General features: G+C 42.0%; 1 protein-coding gene across 1 annotated transcript in view; it reads left to right on the forward strand.

Annotated features, from left to right (window-relative positions):
- Positions 1-22,436, forward strand: part of Znf608 (zinc finger protein 608) — a 101,773-nt gene that overhangs the window by 72,850 nt on the left and 6,487 nt on the right. Inside the window, exons 3-4 of the mRNA XM_026409524.2 lie at positions 17,768-17,855; positions 18,340-20,797. Coding sequence (XP_026265309.2) covers positions 17,768-17,855; positions 18,340-20,797 — 2,546 coding nt within the window. The remainder of the gene's footprint in view (positions 1-17,767; positions 17,856-18,339; positions 20,798-22,436) is intronic.

Here is a 22,436-nt window from a genome sequence, read left to right on the forward strand (position 1 = left end):
TTAGTGCACCTGAACTTGAACTCAAAAGATTAAGCCAAGCAAGTCAGGCCATCATTCTCCAAACAAAAGATAAAAGCAAAGCAGGGGAGTGTGAAATAACTTACTGTGTCCCAAGGTATTTAAAGTCATCTTGAAGTGTAAGGAAGCAGAGAGCTAAGTGGTAATCTGTAGAGACTTAACCAAAGCCTGATTTTGGATGGTGGTGTGGATAAGGAGTGGGTGGAGCCAGGAGTTATGAGGAAGTCAAAGTAGGCACAGCTTGACCACCAATGAGATGTGAGTGCTTAAGCAGAAGGGAAAGCCTGGGATTGGGGAGCCTTTGAAACCACAACTAAAATCATAAGAATTTGACTCCACAGTGAGTTCTAGAATCATCCTTAGTTTTCTTTTAGCGATGCCTTCTAAACAGTTAAACATGAATATAGAAGGGTTTCAAGGTTCTATGCTTTGCCCAGGTCCTGATTTTCTATGGCAAGGATTATTATGATGTAAGAGAAGAGTAGCAGTTCAATGAATTTTTGTCATGACCATCTGTGTGCCAGTAAGTCTGTAATAACTGGCTCTGGACAGGAGCTGCGGAGGGAAAACCCCACAGCGTTTGTTGTTTTCTATATGTTTGTCTCCACCAAGGTCAATTTTAAGCTTCAAATGTGATGCCACCTAATCTGGAGTTGGGAGGAGACGTGCACATCTGCTGCGCATCTTATGCACACTGGGGGTCATCCTGGAGATGGCCTTTCATGCCCCTGTAGGTCCCAGTCTGGGCATGTGTAGTTCCTTCATGAACTTGTGTTATCTATAAGCTTACATTTGTGTAGATTTGCATAATGCATGTGGAAGCCCAGTAACAGAAGTCAAACTGCCTGTGTTCAACCTCTGATTTTCTATCCTGGAGCAAGTCCATTAAATATTCTAAGAGTTAATTTTTGCTCACCAGAATAGTGATAATTTAAGAACCCAACACATAGTCTCTGAAGAATAAATGAGATAATCTGTGTAAAAACACTTATCTTGTGTCCTACACATAGCTAAACCTCTCTATCACTGTTCCTTGTATTTATTTTCCACATTTACCACCTGGGGACAGAATCACAAATATAAACTACCTGGTATATATATAAAATGATGCTATTTTATTAGTTTTTGAATTGGCTTCCTGAAGCTTCAGGGGAGGCCCCAAATTCAACCCCATCAAGATTGAGTAAAGTGAATCTTGCGGTTGTGCATACGCTTAAACATTTTAGTAATACCTATTTTGCTCTTGTTTTCTGTTGCTGAAACAGAATACCTAAGATTAGGTAATTTATAATGAACAGAAGTTTATTTTCTCATAGTACTGGATGCTGAAAAGTCTAAGATCAGGACTGTGGCATCTAGGCCACCCTTCTTGCCATGTCTTCACATATTGGAACAAGGAAGAACAAAAAGGGGATTGAACTTTCTGCAAGCCCTTTTATCAGGGCAACTAATCACATCTCAAGATAGCCACCCTTATGACCCACTCAGCTTGAATCAGTGCCTAACTTTCCCACCTCTTAATATTATCACATTGACAGCACCTAAATTTTAGAGAAGACACACTCAAGCTGTAGCATTCCCCTTGCAGCTACCGTCTTTATTAACTCAGGAATTATAATTTATGGTCAGCCCATAAATGCAGGTTCCAGATCCTCAGATTCAATCAATCACAGTCTGGTTGAATATGTATAAACCTTTTTTTTTTTTCATCATTATTCCCTAAACAATATAATTGTTTATATAGCATTTATGTTTTATTATTTATTATAAGAAATGAGAATATATATATAGGTTTTATACAAATACTATGTCCCTTCCTATAAGAGCTTGAGCACCTGCAGATTTTGATGTCCATAAGGGAAGTAGGCATCAATCCTGTAACCCCCTGGTCACCAAGATATATAGTATAGTCTGCCTTTATATGGCAGCTACTTTTAAGAACAGGCTACACATTCCATTTTGTTTTGGACATGTCACAAAATATTTTTCAGCCTTGTTAGCCCATTGTATTTGTAAGTTTAATCGCCTAGGAGCATGCATTCTTGGTGGTTTAAAATTAAAGATTTTTAAAAAGAAATTTAAGCTGTGGACATACAACTGACTTAAAGGGAAAGATTAATGGCAAAATTTAGTTTTCTTGATCTCATTCTAATATTAAAGTGGATTTGGACTCAGTGGCACCAGAAAATTGAAACCACTGCACCAAAAGATTATTAGGATAAAAAGCACTGCTCTCTTAACCAGTTACAAGGCTTATCAAATTTAGTATTACTTTCACATACTTTGGAGTTAGTACATCATGAAGCACTCAGATGGGGTAGAATTTAAAAGAGCAACAGAAAATGCCTTTCTACTTACTTGCTTGGAAAAGTGTACACTAATCCATTTATGTTAATTCATACACTGTGATTTACTACACAAAGTAGCATAATCCCTTAGCTAAATATTGAAAGTTTTTGTAGCTGAAAATTTGTCAAAAGTTGAGTAATAACCAGTGCTAAAGACTGGCAGGTGAATGTGAACTTTCATATATGCCCATCCATGGGCAGTGGTGTAATGTTTGCCTTAGTTTCTGGTAACACGGTGCCCTTTGCCTTGTCCTTACTGGACTCCAGCTCTGAAAATTCTCAGGATATTATAGTATCTGTTGAAAATGTGGTGGTATCTCTAATAGAGGCTGTAAATCTATGTTCTAGTCAGCAATCTCACCAGGAGTTCAGTCAATAGAAACAATTTGGAGCTGCAGAATCCATTATGAAAAAGTTATCTACTCTGAAGACCTTCAAACTCAACTTGTCATCCTGGACAAAGCAATGAAAGGAACAGTGGCCACTTACCTAGGGAGCATTCCAGATGTTCCTTTCAGTGCCACACCAGTGAGTACCTTTTATAATGGCTGAATGGAAGTGAATATCAATGGGGTGGCACATTTGGATCTGGAAGAAGCCATTTCTAAACATTATTATTAGATGATTAGATGATTATTAGAGCTCACTCATGTCTATCAATTTGGAAAACATGAAGAATTCTTAAGGCATCTTTTCTTTGCTGATACTATATCTCTTTTCTGAGTATAATTATACTTAGGTATCTGTAACAACTGGCATGTTTTACCTATGATGTGCAGTCTTTTGAATATTTTGTGGTACTTTGAGCTTCTCGGAATTTTTTAAAGGTCTTTTTTTTCAAGAAAAATTCTGTTGTGATGTAAATCACATTACAGAATTCTTCTGTTGCTATCTAGAAATTAAAAAATGAAACAAAAATTTCAAACATTTTTTGCTACACATGACATTGCTTCACTTTTTGTAAAAGTCAGTTTCATCATCATTGAACTTGTGTTTAGATATCTATTTTTCTCAGAAGGCAAAGCAGTAAACTCAAACAAAACACATGTGATTAAATACCATTCCCACAATAGGCAGCTACTATTTTTTGCTGTTTCCTTTTCTTGAAGGAGAGAGAAGAGATAGTGGCTTAGTGAATGTGAATCAAATGGAAAGTCTTCAAACTTTATTCTAAAATAATTCCTCAGGGAACCAGCTTTGGCTTCATCTTTCTTTTACCTGGATTTGAACCAGAACTTTACTGATTTGAAAATCAAGAGGGACAAATTTTCACGAGAGCAGCACATGAATCCTTCTTGGGGATTAGATGCTGAGGATGAGACATTAGATTACATTGGAATGGGTATACAAATCTGGGACGGGTACATTCCTTAAATTTCGCTGAATGGGTTATACAAGCTCTAGATTAGAAAAGACAACAGTACTTATTCTTGGAGAATGAATACATGTAGAAATTCATAGTTTTCCTTCAGGTCAACTCCTCATTACCATAGTAATTTGTTTAAATGTGATTGTTGAGGGGAAAAGAAAACCTAGGAAAGCTAGAACATATTTTTAACAAAAGGATAACCACAGAGCAATATAATAAATGTTATATCTTTGTAATCAAAGAAGGAAGGGTAAGATCGCCACATACTTGGTGGGAATGCATTTGAAATGACAATTTTTTCCACTCCTGAACCTACCATTCATGTTGGATGTACATCAGATGTTTCCTTGACATTTTAGAAAATAAATTGTTTTTCAGTGTAAGTATTTTATATCACCAAAAATAATAAATTGATGTACATTTTTTTAAAATATGAAAAAAAAAGTTGAGTAAAAATACCAACCTTTTTGGGTTTTGTGCTGTTATTCTGTATTCAAGAAATTTGATTTCCAAAATGTCAACATGTGATTTCTCCTCAAATTTCAGTTTTTTGTTCACCAGTTTCAACAGCAAGATGGGATTTTTTTTGTTTTTGTTTTTGTTGTTTTATTTTGTCTTTTGATGCTCCTGTGTGGCATGTGTGGCATGTGTGGCTGAGCCTTGGTGCAGCTGGCAACAAACCTGGGCTGGGCCTGCTGGTGCTACCCTCCACCCGGCCACCCGCCTTTTCCTGCACTCTCCCCAGAGAGGCCTGGCTGGGTAAGAAGACAGAATGGTTTGCCTGGTTTTGCTTTCAGAGAAAACCAGACAGCCTTTGGCCTAGTTAATTCTGCCACCCCTTTCAAGTGCTGAGTTCCTCAAAGCCAGCCTTAGTGGGACCTTGCACATCTCACCCTGAAGCCAACCAGTCTGTTGCTGGCTGCTGACAAACACAGCTACCAGTTTCAACTGAAAAGGATCTTGAGTTTCTTTAAGCAAAGGTCATCAGAAGGAAATAATAGGTTTACACCTCATTCCTCTATCAGGCATTTTCCTGCCCCATGTACTAATCCCCACAGCTATTTGCCATTAAAAAAAAAAAATCTATGCATTTATTGTTTCATGTGCCAACTCCCAGGAGTTAGCTTGTCCAGCCAAACATTCGGCTGTTGCATTGATGTTAGATTTAGCAATTCAGAGGCAGTGGATGCAAATCAGATTTTTGGGGTGTGTGTGTGTGTGTGTGTGTGTGTGTGTATTTTAACTCTTGCGAAGTACAAGGCAACCTGGAAAGATGTTGAAATATTTAGTCAGGTCTTCCTCCAGTGAAAAGAGGTGTATAAAACACACCCTGATGATGAGCAGCAATTAACAGTGCATTACTTTCTGGAAAAGACTTGAAGTTGGCTGCCCTGCAGGTCAGAGTCAATAAAGACTGAGTTACTAACAATAGCCTTTCTCTCTTGCTGAAGCCTTGGACTTAACCCTAACTTCATCAGACCAGAGAAGAAGAGAATAATGCGAACAATAGAAGTCTTAGAGGTTGACTTGGGTCTAATGTGCAGAGGCTGTAAAAGCTGTCAGAGAGCTTGATTGATTGGCTCGCACGTCTTAGTCCCCAGTGCAAAGCACTAATGTTTCTGCCTCTTCTGAGAGAGCTGATGTGCCACCTGGGGTCAGAACTTATCAGCCTGTGGGGCTAATGTTTCAGACGAGGCCAAAGTGCAGTCAATAATTTATTCGGAAATTTGTGCTTAGATTCGCAAGGAAAGCACGTTTTGACTTGAATCTCTCCCTCTGTCCAAGAAACAAGTCCGAGCCAATTCCACATCTTCCTGCTAACATGATTGTTGTGTGTGTTGATGACACTGAAAACAAACTTTAATTGAAGAAGGGAATAATTTATTTAGCAGTTAATATTTGGAGCCACAATTTCAGGCTTTCAGGACTGCTGGTGAAATGGGGGAAGGAAGCAACAACTTCGAATTTCTTAAAAAAAAAAAAAATGAAATCACCTCTAGACTGTAATAACCAGGTCAGGTGAAATCTGAGTGACTTTGGAAACAATTACCAAGTGACCATGGGGAGCTTCAGTTACAGGCTTAGGTAGTCTCGAGGACTGGAAAGAGAGAGAGATGTCAGAGAGGAATTACACTTAAGCTGGATGCCTTGAATACTTGATCTGGTTTGCAGAGAAACAGAACCAAAAGTTAGTTTAGAGGCCTGGATGTGTGTGCGGAACATCATCCCCATGTCTGTATAAACACGTGTATTTACACACACACTGTATAGAAGTAGACAGTGAAGCAGTGACACCCAGCAGGGCTGGTCCATCAATAACCAGCTAAGTTTTGTTCTGCTGCAGCAAAATGACGACTTTGCTCTAGTAAGTGCTAACAAAGGCCCTTTCACCTTCCCTCTGCTCAAGGAGAGCACCATTAGTCACACTTCATTAGGCTTGTTTACAGAAGAGAGCTGGTCTCTGAGCACGTTATTGAAATACTTGTAACTCTGTTGGGCCTTTTCTCTTCCCTGAAAGATAAGAACTTTGGAATGTGGGATGGGGGAGGGTGGGAAGCCGCCTCTAACCATTGTCAAGAGAACTGGTCTGTTCAGATGGGAATTGGACCTGTAAGTTCACATTTAACCCCCATCTAGCTGCACCCCCCAGAGCCTTGCTGCTGTGTCTCATTTCTGTGGTCCCAACTTGGGGAGCTTTAATTTGTGATCTAGGCAAACACCAGGAGTTCAATTAGCTGATTCCCAAAAACTTGCAATGAGGTTTCCTTACCTTAAATATTTAAAGTCCAGAGAGGAGGCCTCCTCAGTGATGGAGAACTGAACTGCATTTCTCAGCTCACTTTACTGTCGAGTGGTCAGATGAGGAAACGCTTCATTCAAATAATGGATGTGTGTGTCAGGAAATATAACATCGTATGGGTTGAAATTAGCAGTGGATACAGAAACAAGAAAAAAATGTCCTTAAGGTTGGAACTTGGGGCCCTTAATATTCTGAAGGATAGATGTGCTGCATCTGCAGTCAGCCTTGGGCCAAGACTACAGGCTAATTGGGCTGGGCCTGGGGCACAGTGGTAGAGTGCTTGCGTCTTGTGTCGGAAGCCCTGGGTTCAATCCCCCACCACAGAAAAGAGTGGATATAGGCTACTTACTGCAGATGCCTGTATGTAAGGGACCTTGCCTGGGAGGAATGCAGGGAAACTTGCTGGTTGCATTTCTGAGTCGGGTTTAAGTTACAGAAAGGTTTAAAAGATGGGGGAATGAAAGCACATTTGCTTGAGTCACTGCTTTATGCCCATGTCTGTGCCCAGTGCTTCACCTAAATCACACCATATTTAATAATCACACTGTCCCTGTTGTTTAGATGAGAAAACTGAAGCTCTGGGAGGTTTAGTCAGCTCAAGATGAAGCAGCTGCAGAGCTGAACCAGAAGTGTCTGTCTGTGGGAGCTTAGGGTGCTCCATTCAATCACCATTATCTTCCTTCCTCGTCTTCAGAATTGACTGCCAATTAAACTTGATTAGAGTTGGTCCCTTCAGCTTTCCTCCATTCTGAACCTGAGCCATGCTGTATGTTACCAGGGTGTATGAAATGCTTCCCAGGGTGCCTGTAGGGTCAACCACTCCCAGTGAGAACATGCCCAGTACTTACACCAGAAGCTTCATTCACCCTTCTTTGCTCAGTTGGGAGGGCACAGAGTATAGTTTTGTAATGTTCCCATTCCTTCTTTTCTTTCTAGATTGGCCAAAATTATGGCTTTTGGGTGACAAACAAAATCTACCCCTTTGTGTGCTATATGCCTGCAGATCTTTCCCATTCTACACACACACACACACACACACACACACACACACACACTCACACACACACACAGTTAAGAGAGGCAGTTCCCTGTTTCAGCTGCTGTTGTAAATTGCTATTTTAAATTTCAGCGAGTAGAATAATAGCAGAGCGATCATCTCCAGTAAATGTTGTTGGCCTGTGTAAAGAATGCCTCCTTCGGAGGTTTTATGATTTATAGAGGACACAGCTGGTGGCCAGCAGAGCTGTAGGAATGTGTGCTCTCCTGGGCCCGGTGAGCTAGAGATGAAAAGGACCCAGAGCTGGCACAAAAGCAAATAAGCGCTCTGACTTTAAATAAAGCATCATAATTTATAGGAAGCCTGGCTCTTCAATCCCAGCGAGATACACGGATCAGTAGCAGCTTTTTGATGTGGAGCATAATTGTCAATTGGTTCCCACTGTCTCCTTATGGCTCAAGGACTGGGGATGGTAAAAAAAAAAAAAAAAAAAAATTACTTTAAAACACAGTCCTGCAACCTTTAGTTGTACTGCACACATTTTGACAAGCAGTTCAATAGCATTTAAACCTGAAAACTGCTAATCACCCATGGCCTAGACTGTCACTGTTGTAACTGGCACTGATCTAGGAGACAGGGAGGATTTTGAGAAAGACTAGGTGATTAGGGATGTTGGGAGGACCCATATCTCTCCCCTCCCTTTTCCTTGCCTACTTTTCTGCCATTTATTTATTTTATTTCCCCTTCATCTTTCAGTTTCATTCCTCTCCATAATTACTTTGTCTCCCCCAGCTCCTCCCTCCCCTGCTTCTGGCTGGGGGCAAGGAACCTGGAGCAAGAGACAGAAGGTTGCCTGAGCCAGATTTGGGGAAGTGGCAGAGAGCTGGACAGGACTTCAGATGCACTGCATTTCACCCCCGCCATCCCCCCAGGGGTCTCTCCCTCCAAGAGAGGGAGTGGTGGGGTGGGGAAAGGAGGAGGCTTTGCCAAGTTTTGTCTATCTCTGCTGTTCTCTTGACCTGTTTTTCCAGCTGAGGTAATGGCAGCGTGGAGGGCTTGGGTGTAGGAGTTGTTAGCTGGAAAGGTCCTGTAATTAACACAAAGAGCAGGAGATGATGAGAATGGTGGTTTGAAAGACCACATCCTTTTAGTTGCTTATCTTAGGAGACATGTGAATCTGATACATGGGGGAAGGAGGCAGTTAGAGGCGATTTCCCTGCTCACTGTGGGAGACCCTGGCCATGTACTGTGTGCCTGGGCCACTTGTACATAGCTATGTCCTAAAATGACACTCTTGTTCATTATTGTGGCTCATGGCAAGCCAACAGTTCAACAAATATTTATAAAATGCCTTTCCTAAACTTCTGAATGCTTTTATTTAAAGGAAGGAAAAATATCTCCTAATTAGCTAATAATAAAAGCTATGAGACAGGCCTGGGGAGTGGGCTGTATCCATTAACAGTGGGCTTTGAACTCCTATCTTCTCATGATGAAAGGGAGCAGGAAGGGAAAGAGGAATCCAGTATCCTCCAATGAGGACATTGTGCTTCATAAAAAGGAGAGGGCCTGAGGAACCTGCCAGTATTAGAAGTCATCATCTTAACTTGTCAGAGTTCAGATAAACCAGCGGGCGCCTCGAAAATTCAAGTTTAGAACTTGGCATCGGAAATCAGAGTGCTGCTGTTGCTTATCTCCAAGCCCCAAGCCTCAAAGGAAGCAGTTACTGGAAAGTTCACTCAAAGGCAAAAAATGAAACCTCTTTGTACAAATGCATACAGACACATTGTATACGTTACATGTACCTGTTCAGTTTATGCATTTAAATTGCTCCAAATGTCTGGTTCAGAAAACTGGTTTTTTTTTTGTGTGTGTGGGGGGGAGGAGGCACATTTTACCTTGTCCCTCTTTATTCTTTCTATCCTGCTCTATTGACAGAGCCCTAATGGAACATGGCCCCTAAAAACCAATTCTGAAGGTGCAGGGAGGTGACTTCTTTTTTTCTTTCTTTCCTTTTTTTTTTGGTGTGTGTATGTGTGTGGTACTAAGGATCGAACCCAGGGCCACTTTCCCATTGAACTGTTACCCCAGCCGTTTGAATTTTTGTTTTGAGACAGTAGCTGGCTAAGTTGCTGAGGCTGGCCTCAAACTTGCAATCCTCCTGCCTCAGCCTCATAAGTAGATTATAAGCCTTTGTCATTGTGCCCAGGAGGGGATATCTTTTTATGCTGTCCAATTAAATATCCCTGGCTTGCTGTCCTTATTGAAGCAAGGTCAAGAAACTTGTCTCCCTTTGTCCTCCCAACACTATTGCCCCAGATCTGTTCTCCTTCCTTTCTGTCTCCAAGTAGGGTCTCTGGACACCTTAGCAGAAACTAGTAGAGGAGTTGCCCAAGCAATAAGGGGTATATATTTATTTATATATATATATATATATATATATATATATATATATATATATCCCCTCAAGTCATCAAGGTCACTTTATGATATGTATGTCTGCCTAATTTAAAAGCAAACGTTTTCTTACTGATCATGTCTAAAATTCCTATCCAGAAATTTATGTGATTTTTTTTCTCCCATGATGCTCTTTGTTACCTACTGTGTCTGTAATGACATTGGATGTTTTGTGAGCACAAACTTGCATGCTAGAACATAGGTTTTGATAATTGAAAAGAAGGAAAATAACTCTTTTTTGCAGTGAACATTAATTGATCTCTAATGACCTGTTTTGATCCCCTATTTCTTAAAAGTTGTTTAGGCGATCATAGTTTTCATTAATGCTTAAACTTCCTGAAAAGATCGTTACCATCCTCTCGTGTGCAGTGCAGGCTCCTATGCAAATGTATGGGGCAGCATTTTAGTGTCCCTGGTGGTGCCTGACAAAAGCCTTATTTCTGCTCCCTCTTCTTGCCACTAGACTTCTTAACAGGCCATTGTATTTTCCAGAAGTGGGAAAGGATAACGTTACTAGGGAAGCAAGAGAAAGAAAAGCAGCAAGAGCTTCTTTTAGCTGACCAGTCAACTGGATATTGACCACCTGTCTTCATGGGAAAGAAATAGATGGCAGTGAATAAGCGAGAGTCTAGTTTTCCAAGAAGCTCAATGATTTTCCCAAATCAATACAGCTCATCAGGCCTCAGAACAAAGGCTTCGGGGGAGGTGACAGTGATGGAAGTGGCTCTGTGTTCTTTTGTGTATTAAACCATAAGGCCCATGGGGAAACAAGGTTTCTTTAGCCGTTTTTTTTTTTTTTTTTTTTTTCTTTTAAAGGCTTATTCAGTGTATTTAGAGGGAAAATCCTTTCAAATATGTTTTTAAAAAGATCTCCATAGATTGTATACTGATGGCTCAAATGTATTTTGAAAGAGATAAACACAGTCTAGTAAGAAAGAATACTGTTTTAAAATGCAGATTAGAATAGCATTTTGCCATTGCTTTTTTGGTATTGGTTAAAGTTTATTTTTTTCCTTGTTATTTATGGCTGGTATTTAGATGAACCTAGAAGAAAGTCTCAGTGTTCAGATTAACCTCTGGCCAATAATCTTCACTATCCTCCCATAAATGTGAACCTTGTTCCCAATGTCCTGAAAATAGCACCAAACCCTAATCGGAATGCTGAACTGTCATCTGAGAGGTTATAATTAATGTCGATAGAGCAATGCCAACATATTCCAGCCGCCGACAGAGAAGATCAACCCAAACCAGCAATTTTTAGCCCTTCAGTCCTTTAATCTTTAAGCTCGCTGTGCTTTCCATAAAGTAGTACATTAACACCAGAGCAGTGTGTCTCTGGGGTTTATGACTGGGGTGGCGGCACACTAGGGCATGAAGTGTTTCATTACACTTCCTTTTGTTAGTGCTGCCCTATCTCCCAAGCTCCATTGCCATACACTATTTGTTCAGATAAAGCCCAGTGTTCAGGGTGACTAATCGCAGCACTGTGTTCCAGATGGTTTGATTACAGGATGTGGTTAAAATGACTCTTCAAACATTCAGCCCAGCAGTAGGGCTCTTTAAAAAAAAAAAAAAAAAATACTGTTTTTATGGTCATGTGACAACACTTAACTTTTTTTGTCCTAGTGCTCCATATATTCTTGGTGTAGGGAACAGGAAAGTCCCTCTGCTTTGGGGCTGACAGGTACTTTGTGGGTTACCTTAGTTAAAAAATTTAAAAATTTCCCAAACATTTAGAAACTCAACTCAAGCCTCTAAAGAAGGCTCTGTCTGAAGATGAAGAGCTCTGCAGCTGGAGCAATGAATAAAGGGGACTCTTTGTCAGTTTCAGCCTAAAAAAGAAACTGGTACTGAATATAGCAGAACAAAACCAACAAAATATTAGGGGAATGAGTTCTGAACAAGGGAGCGGCGATAAATCAGACTTTGTGCAAGAGTCACCATTGTGTGAGAATGTGGGATAACATGATATCTGAAATATAGGTTCTTTATCCTGTCCTCATGAAACTAGCATATTGTGGCACTTTTATCATCACCAATGTTTCACTAGAAAGAATATGGAAAAGGAAAGAAATGTGTAAACTTTGAAAAGAAGGATTAGGGCATAAATGAGTTACAATTTGGTATTATTAGAATGAGGTTTCTGTTTTCTGCCTGAGTGCACACCAAGTCCATCCAGATGTGGTAGTCAGAATAAGAGTTTGAAAACACTTCTGTCTGATTCCAAATTCAGCATTTGCAATGATTGGCAAAGACATCTGTCCCAAGGATGAGGCATTTTAAAGACTCTGAGACAGTCCTTAAACTGTAATATAAACATTTTATGCCAATCCACTGGGAAATCAGGCATTTGCCCATTTCTACAGGAAACAGCTTCACAAATACCAGAAATAATAATTCATAAGCCACATTTATAACATCTTTGGAATAAAATCTCTCCACAGAGAATGTCTGTCATCTATAAGCTAGTGAGAGATTTGCTTATTGAAAAAGTATGGTAATAGTGGGAAAAGAAGCCCTTCAGAACTCAGCCTCTATTCCAATTATTTCCTAAGTATTCTGTGAGCTCTCACTATAAGCCAGGCACTATGCTTCTGGGGGGCTGTGGGTGCAAGCACTCTCCCTGATCTTAAGGAGTTTCACCTAGGTGGATGAGATAAGCTCACTTGTAGTGAGTGGAGTGAAATGTTAAAGGGACATGTATCAGGGTGGACACAAAGTCTAACCATGTTCATACAGGCTGGGAATTTACTTGTTCATCTAATAAACTGAGTATTCCTGGTGAGTTCTCTTCATTCAGGAGCCCAGATGTAGAATAATATGCCAGTTTCAACTTGTGACCTTCAGGGTTACTATAGTCATTTCTATCTTTACCAGAAAGGGGAGGAGACCAGAAGAATATGTATGGGAGGCTCTTATGGGCCTGTCCTGGATGTGACCCACACCCCTTTAGTCATTTTTTTTTTTTTTGATAAAATGCAGTTATATGGCCACTGGTAGGGAGGCCAGGTCCAGCTGTGGACTCAGAAAGGGGAGGGAAATATGCATTCTGGTGAGCATCCATCAGGGAAAGCTGTGTATGGAGTCCAGCTTAGAACCCAGGAGAGAATGATTATTTGGGGGTGATGGCATTTTATGTGTACGAAGAAGGAAAGGATTAATATAAGAGATAATACTAAATTTGTCACTGTTTGGTCCTTAAGGAAATTTAACCTTCCTTAAGGATTGTGACTAAGACCCCTTATTTTAAGGTTTCCTTCAGGGGAGTTAAAAGTGGGAGGTGCAGAATGGTTGAAGAAATTTGTCTGGGCTGGAGGGACAAAAAGAGAGGTGAACTGGAAGGGAGAGAATACCAGCATGGTTTTGTCCTTGCCCGGATGAAATGCTGGCAGGTCGTGGAGGGGTAGACTACTTCTGCAGGGTATCAGAAGGCACAGCCAAGATCAAGGTATTCAAAGACAGATTTTAGGTTAAGACAAGGAACAATTTTTTAATAAAATGGCTGGAAATTAACTAGGTGGTCCTGGGTGATTGCTGGTAAAATCCTCATCAGTGATGAGACCAGAGGAAGAGGGACATACAAAAGTATTGAGGGCATTCACCAGCAGTTTGCTTCCTTGCCTCATAGCTATTGCATCCTTGCAGCTTTGGCCCATATGGTCCTTTTAGCCTTTTAGTTACTTTATAACCTTTAGGCCTTCTCACAGTACCAACTCTCCAGAACTTCCGTATTCCGCTTCTCAGCATAAATCTGTTTGACTGCCTCTGTTTTAGATGCCTTGGACTGTTCTAGTCCAGTGGGCATCTGAAGCAGAGGGCCAGATCTGAGAAGCTGGTCACTTAAGACTATCTTCTGAGCAGGGACTGAGGGCAAGGTGGGCACCCAATAATACCACACCCAGGGCCCTGTCTAATGTGAGGCCATAAAAAGGGCCTACTCTGTAAATGTGGGTATTACAGAACCAGCCTGTGTTGGTTCTAAGATTTCAAACTCTTCATGCAGTTTAAAAGATTTCCAGCCAAACTGTATCAATTCAGTAGCACCTAATGTATAGCCCATAAACAGAATAAACACTTGATGGGCCTATCTTCCTGAGATCTCTTGACTGACGAAATAGAACACTGGAATCCTTATGAGGTCTCAGGGCTGTTTTGGCTTATAGAGATAAGGGACTTGTGCTATATAATAAATACCATGTTCATATTAGGTGCCTTGTAGGTAATATGCTTTCGGGAGCAGCATCTCAGATTCTGCTTCAGTATCTGAACCAAAGTATCAACACTACAGAGAAGAAAAGGTGTGGTGAGCATTCTCTCAAACATCCTTTGTATGTTTCTGCTGTCTTTTTACTCTGCTAGTAATAAGGTTTGGGTATTTTTCAAATATAAAAAAATGTTACAAGGCAATCATTAACTCTTTGAGAAAGACCATGCCTAGTCTGTGGTAGATAGGGGAAGATATAAACCTTTGAGATTTCTGAGAATATAAAGATGTAAAGGACTTGAATAGAGCATCCCTAGCACCTAGCTCATAGGCTAATGTTTGAAAGAAAACAGCAAATCTTTGGGGGAATAAATGTAAATTTATTTCCAATTTACACATCTTTATGCCCATATTTCTAAAAGTTGGTTTTATACTTTGAGGACTAATTTTCATTTAGAACATTTATGTCCTTAGTATGTATAGTCTGCTTTATATTTTTTTATATTTTGTAATATTCCAGATTTGAGATTTCAGCAAAAATCATAAACTGTTTACATGTTTTAGAGCTAAAACACCACTTTTATTCTTGGCTCTTCATAATGGGATATTGTCTAAACATAGACCTTCTTACAAAGAAGCAGTGCACTGTTTATATTGTAGTACAGTAGTTTATATGAGGAACATTCCTTAAGCCTTCAATCCAACACGGAGGGGCAGTTTTGTTAACATTTGCATGTATATATTCCTACGTGGATTCTAGGCAGATTTAAATTCTGTGGCATTGTGAATGGCTTGTACATGTAAAGATAGACACAAGCCCATGTATCTAATTAGCAGTGCTTGATGGAAACCTTTCAAAATCTCCCTGGGAGTGATGGATTTGTCTTAAGCATTGTATGTGCTTCTGGAAAAATAAAGGGTGACTTATTTAAGTTGAAAATGGGTTTTTCTTTACCTGCTGAACACCATCACCAACAGCAAATAACATCACCTGGTACTTAGATAAGAAGTCTGCTTGTGTGGCTTCTAGAGAGTAGCAGCTGGGAATAGTTTATGTGGATACTGCAACTGCAGTTCAGCCTTTGTGACAGTTTCAACCTGTAGCCCCGAGACTGATAGATTGCTTTGGGTCCCCTACTCGTCTCTGGCCTCCCTTTCCCCCTGATCCGGTTTTGGGACCGCGAATTCGGATCTGAGTTGGGTTGGCATGTTGTGCCGAGCCGCGGGGCGTACGTGATGGAGCGGAAACGCGGCACCTCCGCGCGGATCGCAGCCTTCTTCCAACGGACGGTCCTGGTTAGCGTAGACGAGCCCGCGCGGACGGAGGGGGCCGGGCATCGCGGACAGCCCTCCGGTCGCCGGGCGCACTGGCCCTCGCTCCGCGCGCCGGCCCGGCCCTGGGGCAGCATCCTCCCACCCGCGCGGCTCCTTTCTCTCCGGCCGCTGCCTCGAGTGCTTCGCCGGCCGCCCTCGGCCCAGCCAATCAGACGCGAGCGTTCGCAGCGGGCGCTGGCCAATCCGCGGCCAGCTTTTGCTGGAAACGCGAAACCCTTAGGGGAAAAGCAATAACAAAAGCCTTTCACTGCAGACAAATGTTAAGTGTCTGTGCAGACTTTTCCTGTTTTTAATTTTATTACTGCAAGAATGGAGGGTTTGTTGTTTCTTTCATGTTTCCTTTCAAGCAGTTTTAATTATACATTTGTGCTACATCAGGGACTCTGGAACGCAGTGATTCAGCCTATTGCATCTAAAGCTAAAATGCAGTAACCTTCTGGCAATACAGATATATTCCTGCACTGTAAATATAGCTGACATGCTAAAGAATTTTAAGCAGCTGCAAAGGTCTTTGACACCACACACAGTGCCCCAGAGAGCAGATGATGAGAAAACCAGCTCAGTCTTCCCCTTGGCCTCCTCTCCCACCCCCTCCCCTTTCCTGAAGGGATGTGCTCATAAAGAATCCTTTCCTCCAATTGTTCTGTCTTGTGCAAATTCTGACCAAATGCCTAATTACCACTGATTATCATCGCAATACAAATTTTTATATTCAATGGTTCAAAAAATTTCCTGAGGGAATTACAAAGGAATCAGCCATGAGTTGAGGAAATGCTTGCTTTGCTTCATCCTAGCTTTTTTTCCCCTGCTAGACTATTGCTACAATAGACTGAATTTACAGTGAGTAAATTCAGCTGTCATATAAGCACTAGCAACTTAAACCATATGGGAAACAATTTTTAAATCTCTTTTTTGAGACTTTTGAAAGAAAATCTTCCTTCTCTGTTACTTGAGTCCCAACCATTCAAATATTTACCCGCTGTTTAAAGGTTCCCAAGGAAATGAGTCTTACCTTGTGAGGTTTCTCTTACCCTAAAGGATCTTAGTTCAGGTTTTCTGTAAAATTCAAACTGTCAGGGGTAGCTCAAGTGAACAAACCAGCTAGAAACAGACTTTGAGGAATGTCCTCTGGTGTTTCCAAGAAAGAACGGGAGGTTGATGCAGAAAGAAAACAAAGGTTCACTTAGATTTTTCATTTATTTACCGTAGTATTTTATTTATGTCTCAAAATCTAAGTCCTCCAAAAACGTGCTTTAAATGAGAGATTTTTAAAAAGTGGCACCTGCCCTCCAGGGAAACAGGAGGATGTTATATTTTGTTTCCTGTGACATTTGGTATACTAAGTGCACTTAAGTTTAGTAATTCACAGATGCAGTGCTAAATTAAATTGTCTGTCTGCAAAGCAGTGGGGAAAAGCAGAACGGCTTGCAGGAAACAAGTGTGTTGGTTTTGAGATTTCTTTTCTAATCCTCTGTGGCAAATGCTTACCAAAGTTGATTCTAAAGATAACCCCAAGAGCAAATCTATTGTGCACATTTATTTTCTTAAGAGGGCTATTTTAGGAGTCCTTAATATGAAACAAGACCAAAGAGTGAAACAGATACCATACCAAGGCTGATTATTGTCTGACAAACTCAAAGAGGGAAGGATTAAGGAAGAGGAAACATGGCTGATTGTCTGCTTTCTGGACTCTGAGCCCCCACTTTCCCCTCTGTACCTATTTTTATGCACATGCATAATTTTTTTGTTAATAAAAATCACCATCATTTTACATTGTTGAATTGGAAACAAAACCTATTTCTTTCAGTCACCTTCTGGTTTAAGCACTGGTAACTGGCGCTTAGTTTATGTTGGCTGCTTGCCAAACGAAAGCAATTATGTGTAATAATAGAAAAATTAAGAGGTGAGTGTTGCTGTTTTACAGCAGGACATGGCAAAAACCATTTCCTTCTGTCAGCAGTATCTTGATTACACTCTCACACACAGTCTCACCCTTTTGTACCATATGCACACACGCGCACAAATTCACACACACACACACACACACACACACAATTTCCTGTGGGTTTTAACTTGAGGTCACTGAAACCAGAAAGAGGAAGAATGCAAACCACAGCTTTTGAAAGCAAATGGAAATAGAACTTTGCTGATAAAAATAATAACAATAAATGAAGTGGAAATAAAATAATCAGTGTTAAATGTGGTCCCTTTTCATCCTTTACCCCACCCCCACCCCCCGCAGGTGTCCTAGTGGTCAATGTCACGTGGAGGAACAAAACTTACGTGGGGACCCTACTGGACTGTACCAAGCACGACTGGGCCCCTCCCAGGTATGCACAGGGCCTTTTGTTTCTCTTCTTTTTCTCCTTTCCTCTCCTCTTTGCAAGGAAACTATAGAAAGAGATTAATAAATTTTAAAAATCTGCCTATAATTGAAAACAGGCAGAAGAGAAATGAGCAATTCAAGACTGAACGTAGTAAAATGCAGACGGCTAGTTTTTCTCTCAGGAGATCTCTACTCCTTGTCCCCTCCCTCTCTGCTTTGTCTTCTTTTCTCAAAATGGGAATCTGAACTGGATTAGAATCTAGCTACTCGAGCTGTTTCTCTTTCATTTTCTGAACAGGGAATATAAGCCATTGATTGGTAGCCTGTTCTTTTGGGGGTGCTGAAATTATCATTGGAAGAATGAGGAGTCTTACCTGGGGTGGCCCACAAGCTGTGGAGATGTTGACTCCTCTTTGCCACATTGTATCTTGTGATTCCACTGTTCTTTTGGGGGTGCTCATTTTGACAACTGTTACTTGCTTCCCTAGGTTTTGTGAGTCACCGACAAGTGATCTGGAGATGAGAGGGGGCCGGGGCAGAGGGAAGAGAGCAAGGTCTGCCGCGGCGGCCCCTGGCTCCGAGACCAGCTTCACCGAGTCCAGAGGGCTTCAGAGCAAGAACAGAGGAGGGGCCAATGGGAAAGGGAGGCGGGGCAGCCTCAACGCCAGCGGACGAAGGACACCCCCAAATTGTGCAGCCGAGGAAATCAAAGCCAGTCCTTCTTCTACCAACAAAAGGAAAAACAAGCCTCCAATGGAGCTGGACCTGAACTCCAGCTCTGAGGACAATAAGCCTGGGAAGCGGGTCCGCACAAATTCTAGAAGCACCCCCACCACCCCTCAAGGGAAACCAGAGACTACTTTTTTGGACCAAGGCTGCTCCTCTCCAGTGTTAATCGATTGCCCCCACCCGAACTGCAACAAAAAGTACAAGCACATCAATGGCCTGAGGTACCACCAGGCTCATGCACACTTAGACCCAGAGAACAAGCTGGAGTTCGAGCCTGACAGTGAGGACAAGATCTCAGACTGTGAGGAAGCCTTGAGTAACGTGGCCATCGAATGCAGCGAGCCAAGCACAAGTGTGTCAGCTTATGACCAGGTGAAGGCCCCCACCTCTCCTGGTGCTGGAAACCCCCCTGGAACCCCCAAGGGAAAGAGAGAGTTGATGAGCAACGGCCCAGGTTCTGTAATCGGTTCGAAGGCAGGAAAGAATTCAGGCAAAAAGAAGGGCCTCAACAGTGAACTGAACAACCTTCCAGTAATTTCCAACATGACGGCCACATCAGAGGGTTGCTCAGCGGCAGATGGCAGTTTGGCTGCAGAGATGCCCAAACTGGAAGCAGAAGGACTGATTGACAAGAAAAGTTTGGGCGATAAAGAAAAGGGCAGAAAAGCTAACAACTGCAAAATGGACAAAAACCTCTCTAAGCTGAAAAGTGCCCGGCCCATCGCCCCTGCCCCAGCCCCCACACCCCCACAACTAATTGCAATACCTACTGCAGCCTTTACGACTACCACCGCGGGGACAATACCTGGACTGCCCTCCCTCACAACAACTGTGGTCCAGGCCACACCAAAGAGTCCTCCATTAAAACCCATCCAACCAAAGCCCACCATTATGGGAGAGCCCATCACCGTGAACCCAGCTCTGGTGTCACTCAAGGACAAAAAGAAAAAGGAGAAGCGAAAGCTAAAGGACAAAGAAGGAAAAGAGTCAGGAAGCCCCAAAATGGATGCTAAGCTGGGGAAACTGGAGGACTCCAAGGGGGCTGGCAAAGATTTGTCTGGGCATTTTTTAAAGGACCATCTCAACAAGAATGAAGGGCTGGCTAATGGACTGTCAGAATCTCAGGAGAGCCGCATGGCCAGTATCAAAGCCGAGGCTGATAAGGTCTACACGTTCACAGACAACGCTCCCAGCCCTTCCATTGGGAGTGCCTCAAGGATGGAGTGCAGCGCTCTGGTGAATGGACAGGCGCCAATGGCACCACTGCATGTGTTGACCCAGAATGGGGCCGAGAGCTCAGCGGCAAAGACCAGCAGCCCCGCCTACTCAGACATATCCGATGCTGCCGATGATGGTGGATCGGACAGCAGGTCAGAGGGCATGAGGTCAAAGGCCAGTTCCCCATCAGATATCATTTCTAGTAAGGATGGTGGTGTTGTAAAAGGGCATTCTTCAGCTACAGCACAATCGTCTCAACTGAAAGAGTCCCATTCTCCCTATTACCATGGCTATGATCCTTATTATTCTCCAAGTTATATGCACCCAGGACAGGTTGGCGCCCCTGCAACGGGGAACAGTGGGAACACACAGGGAATGAAGATCAAGAAGGAGTCTGAAGAAGATGCAGAGAAGAAAGACAAGGCAGAGCAGTTAGATGCTAAGAAAGTGGACCATAATTCTGCATCCCTGCAGCCTCAGCACCAGTCAGTGATCACACAAAGACACCCGGCCCTGGCTCAGTCACTTTATTATGGCCAGTATGCTTATGGACTCTATATGGACCAGAAGTCTCTGATGGCCACTAGCCCTGCCTACAGACAGCAATATGAGAAGTACTATGAGGACCAGAGGCTGGCAGAGCAGAAAATGGTCCAGACTGGGAGAGGAGACTGTGAAAGGAAAACGGAGCTCCCCTTGAAGGAGCTGGGCAAGGAGGACAGTAAGCAGAAAAACTTGCCATCAGCCACAATCTCAAAAGCTCCCTCTACTCCAGAGCCTAACAAAAACCATTCTAAATTAGGGCCATCAGTGCCTAATAAAACTGAGGAGACAGGTAAATCGCAGCTTCTCTCCAATCACCAGCAGCAGCTACAGGCCGACAGCTTCAAAGCTAAGCAGATGGAAAACCACCAGCTTATTAAGGAGGCTGTAGAAATGAAGTCTGTCATGGACTCTATGAAGCAGACAGGTGTAGACCCAACCTCGAGATTTAAACAAGTAAGATTGTGGAGCGTGGCCCCAACAGAGAGAGCAGTCTGAGACACATTACATGTCTGGGATTGAATTGGTTAGACTTGGAGAGAAACCAACATCAGGGGTTTTTCCTCTTCTCTTGAAAAATATCTTTAAAAAAATCCCCAGGACTTGTTGTGTAGCTCTAAAATGTACATTGCTCAGTGTTTTATTGTCATGTTGTGTAGTAAAATGAACTCTAGACTTGCGCTTTGCAGACTTGTGATCCATGCCATCATTTAATTCTGTGATTTTGATGAGGTCCCTTAATTTCTTGCTGAGTCCAAGGTGAGGGCATTCCATTGCAGGGCTGCTGAATTCCCTACAGACTCTTGAGATTTTGAGTCTGAGTACTGAAGTACTTGTTCTTATATATTTCCAATTTTCTGTAGCATTTTCTCAGAATATTAAAACTGGGCACAGCCAGTTGTGGTGCATGCCTGTAATCCCAGTGTCTGGGGAGGCTGAGACAGGAGGATTGCAAGTTTAAGACCAGACTCAGCAATTTAGCAAAGCCCTAAGCAACTTACTGAGACCTTGTCTCAAAATAAACCATAAAAAAGGGCTGGGTATGTAGCTCAGTGGTAAATTGCCCTTGGTTAAATCCCCAGTACCTCCCAAAACAAAAAACAAAACTCATTGGGCACCTAAGTGCCGTTTCCCATTCATCTTTTTAATACAATTGAGGACTCAGATGTATTTCACCTAGGGCCTGAGATGCCTGGATTTCTGTTTTACATTCTGTGTTAAGTGCCCAAAGCAGAGCTCAGTGCTGAGGTTTGTGAAGAAGGTGAGGAGGTTTGGGTGATGAGTCTCAGCAGTCATCCCAAAGAACAGTCAGCCAGCCTAAGAACAACTGACAACTGGTCACCATGAAACCACACGTGTGCTAGCACTTTCTGTCATGGTTCAGATATCCTGACTCACTGCAGTCCTGGGAGCATTAATTCTGGTATTTCCCAGCACCAATCCCCCAGTGCCTATGCTTAGACAGTCCCTGGTGAATCAGAATGAGAAACCTTTCCCCATGCCCATTTCTGCAGAGTTGGGAGGTGGTCTTAACTTGGATTGTTCGCCCAGGATCTGAATACCCAATGGGTTTATATCATGAATGGGATGGCGATCGCAAAGGTCATTAGGATTTTTAGTTTTCCCTCTTCCAGAGGCCTAAAAAATCAGGCTGTTGCTTCACAGGCTGCATTAGAATAATACAATTTAGGGATCTTATAGATGGCTTTATTTTATAATAGAGAAGCCATAATGTGTGCTGTGACTTTGAAATTTTGTTTTGATTAAGACATTAGCACATAATGAGAAGTTCCAGTATATGAAGCCTCAGCTGTGGTAGGTGAAGAAAGTATATTAGGAAACCAAGAGTTCTCTTCCTCCTAAATGATGTTAATATCTATAGTAATTACTTAAATCTACTATTATTAGCTTGAATTTTTAAAATAATTTTTTTTACCTGTGTGAGATATTAAAAGGAAAATGAGGATTGGATTAAATATATCTGAGGGTATTATTTAATGTTGACAAATTATATTTTAAAGGCCCACCCTCAAATTCCAACAGACCTGAGTTTGAAGCCCTGACCCACAACTGGGCAGCCATGTGACCTTGGTGT

The sequence above is a fragment of the Urocitellus parryii genome, chromosome 1 (assembly GCF_045843805.1).
Source record: "Urocitellus parryii isolate mUroPar1 chromosome 1, mUroPar1.hap1, whole genome shotgun sequence".
Classification (NCBI taxonomy): Eukaryota; Metazoa; Chordata; class Mammalia; order Rodentia; family Sciuridae; genus Urocitellus; species Urocitellus parryii.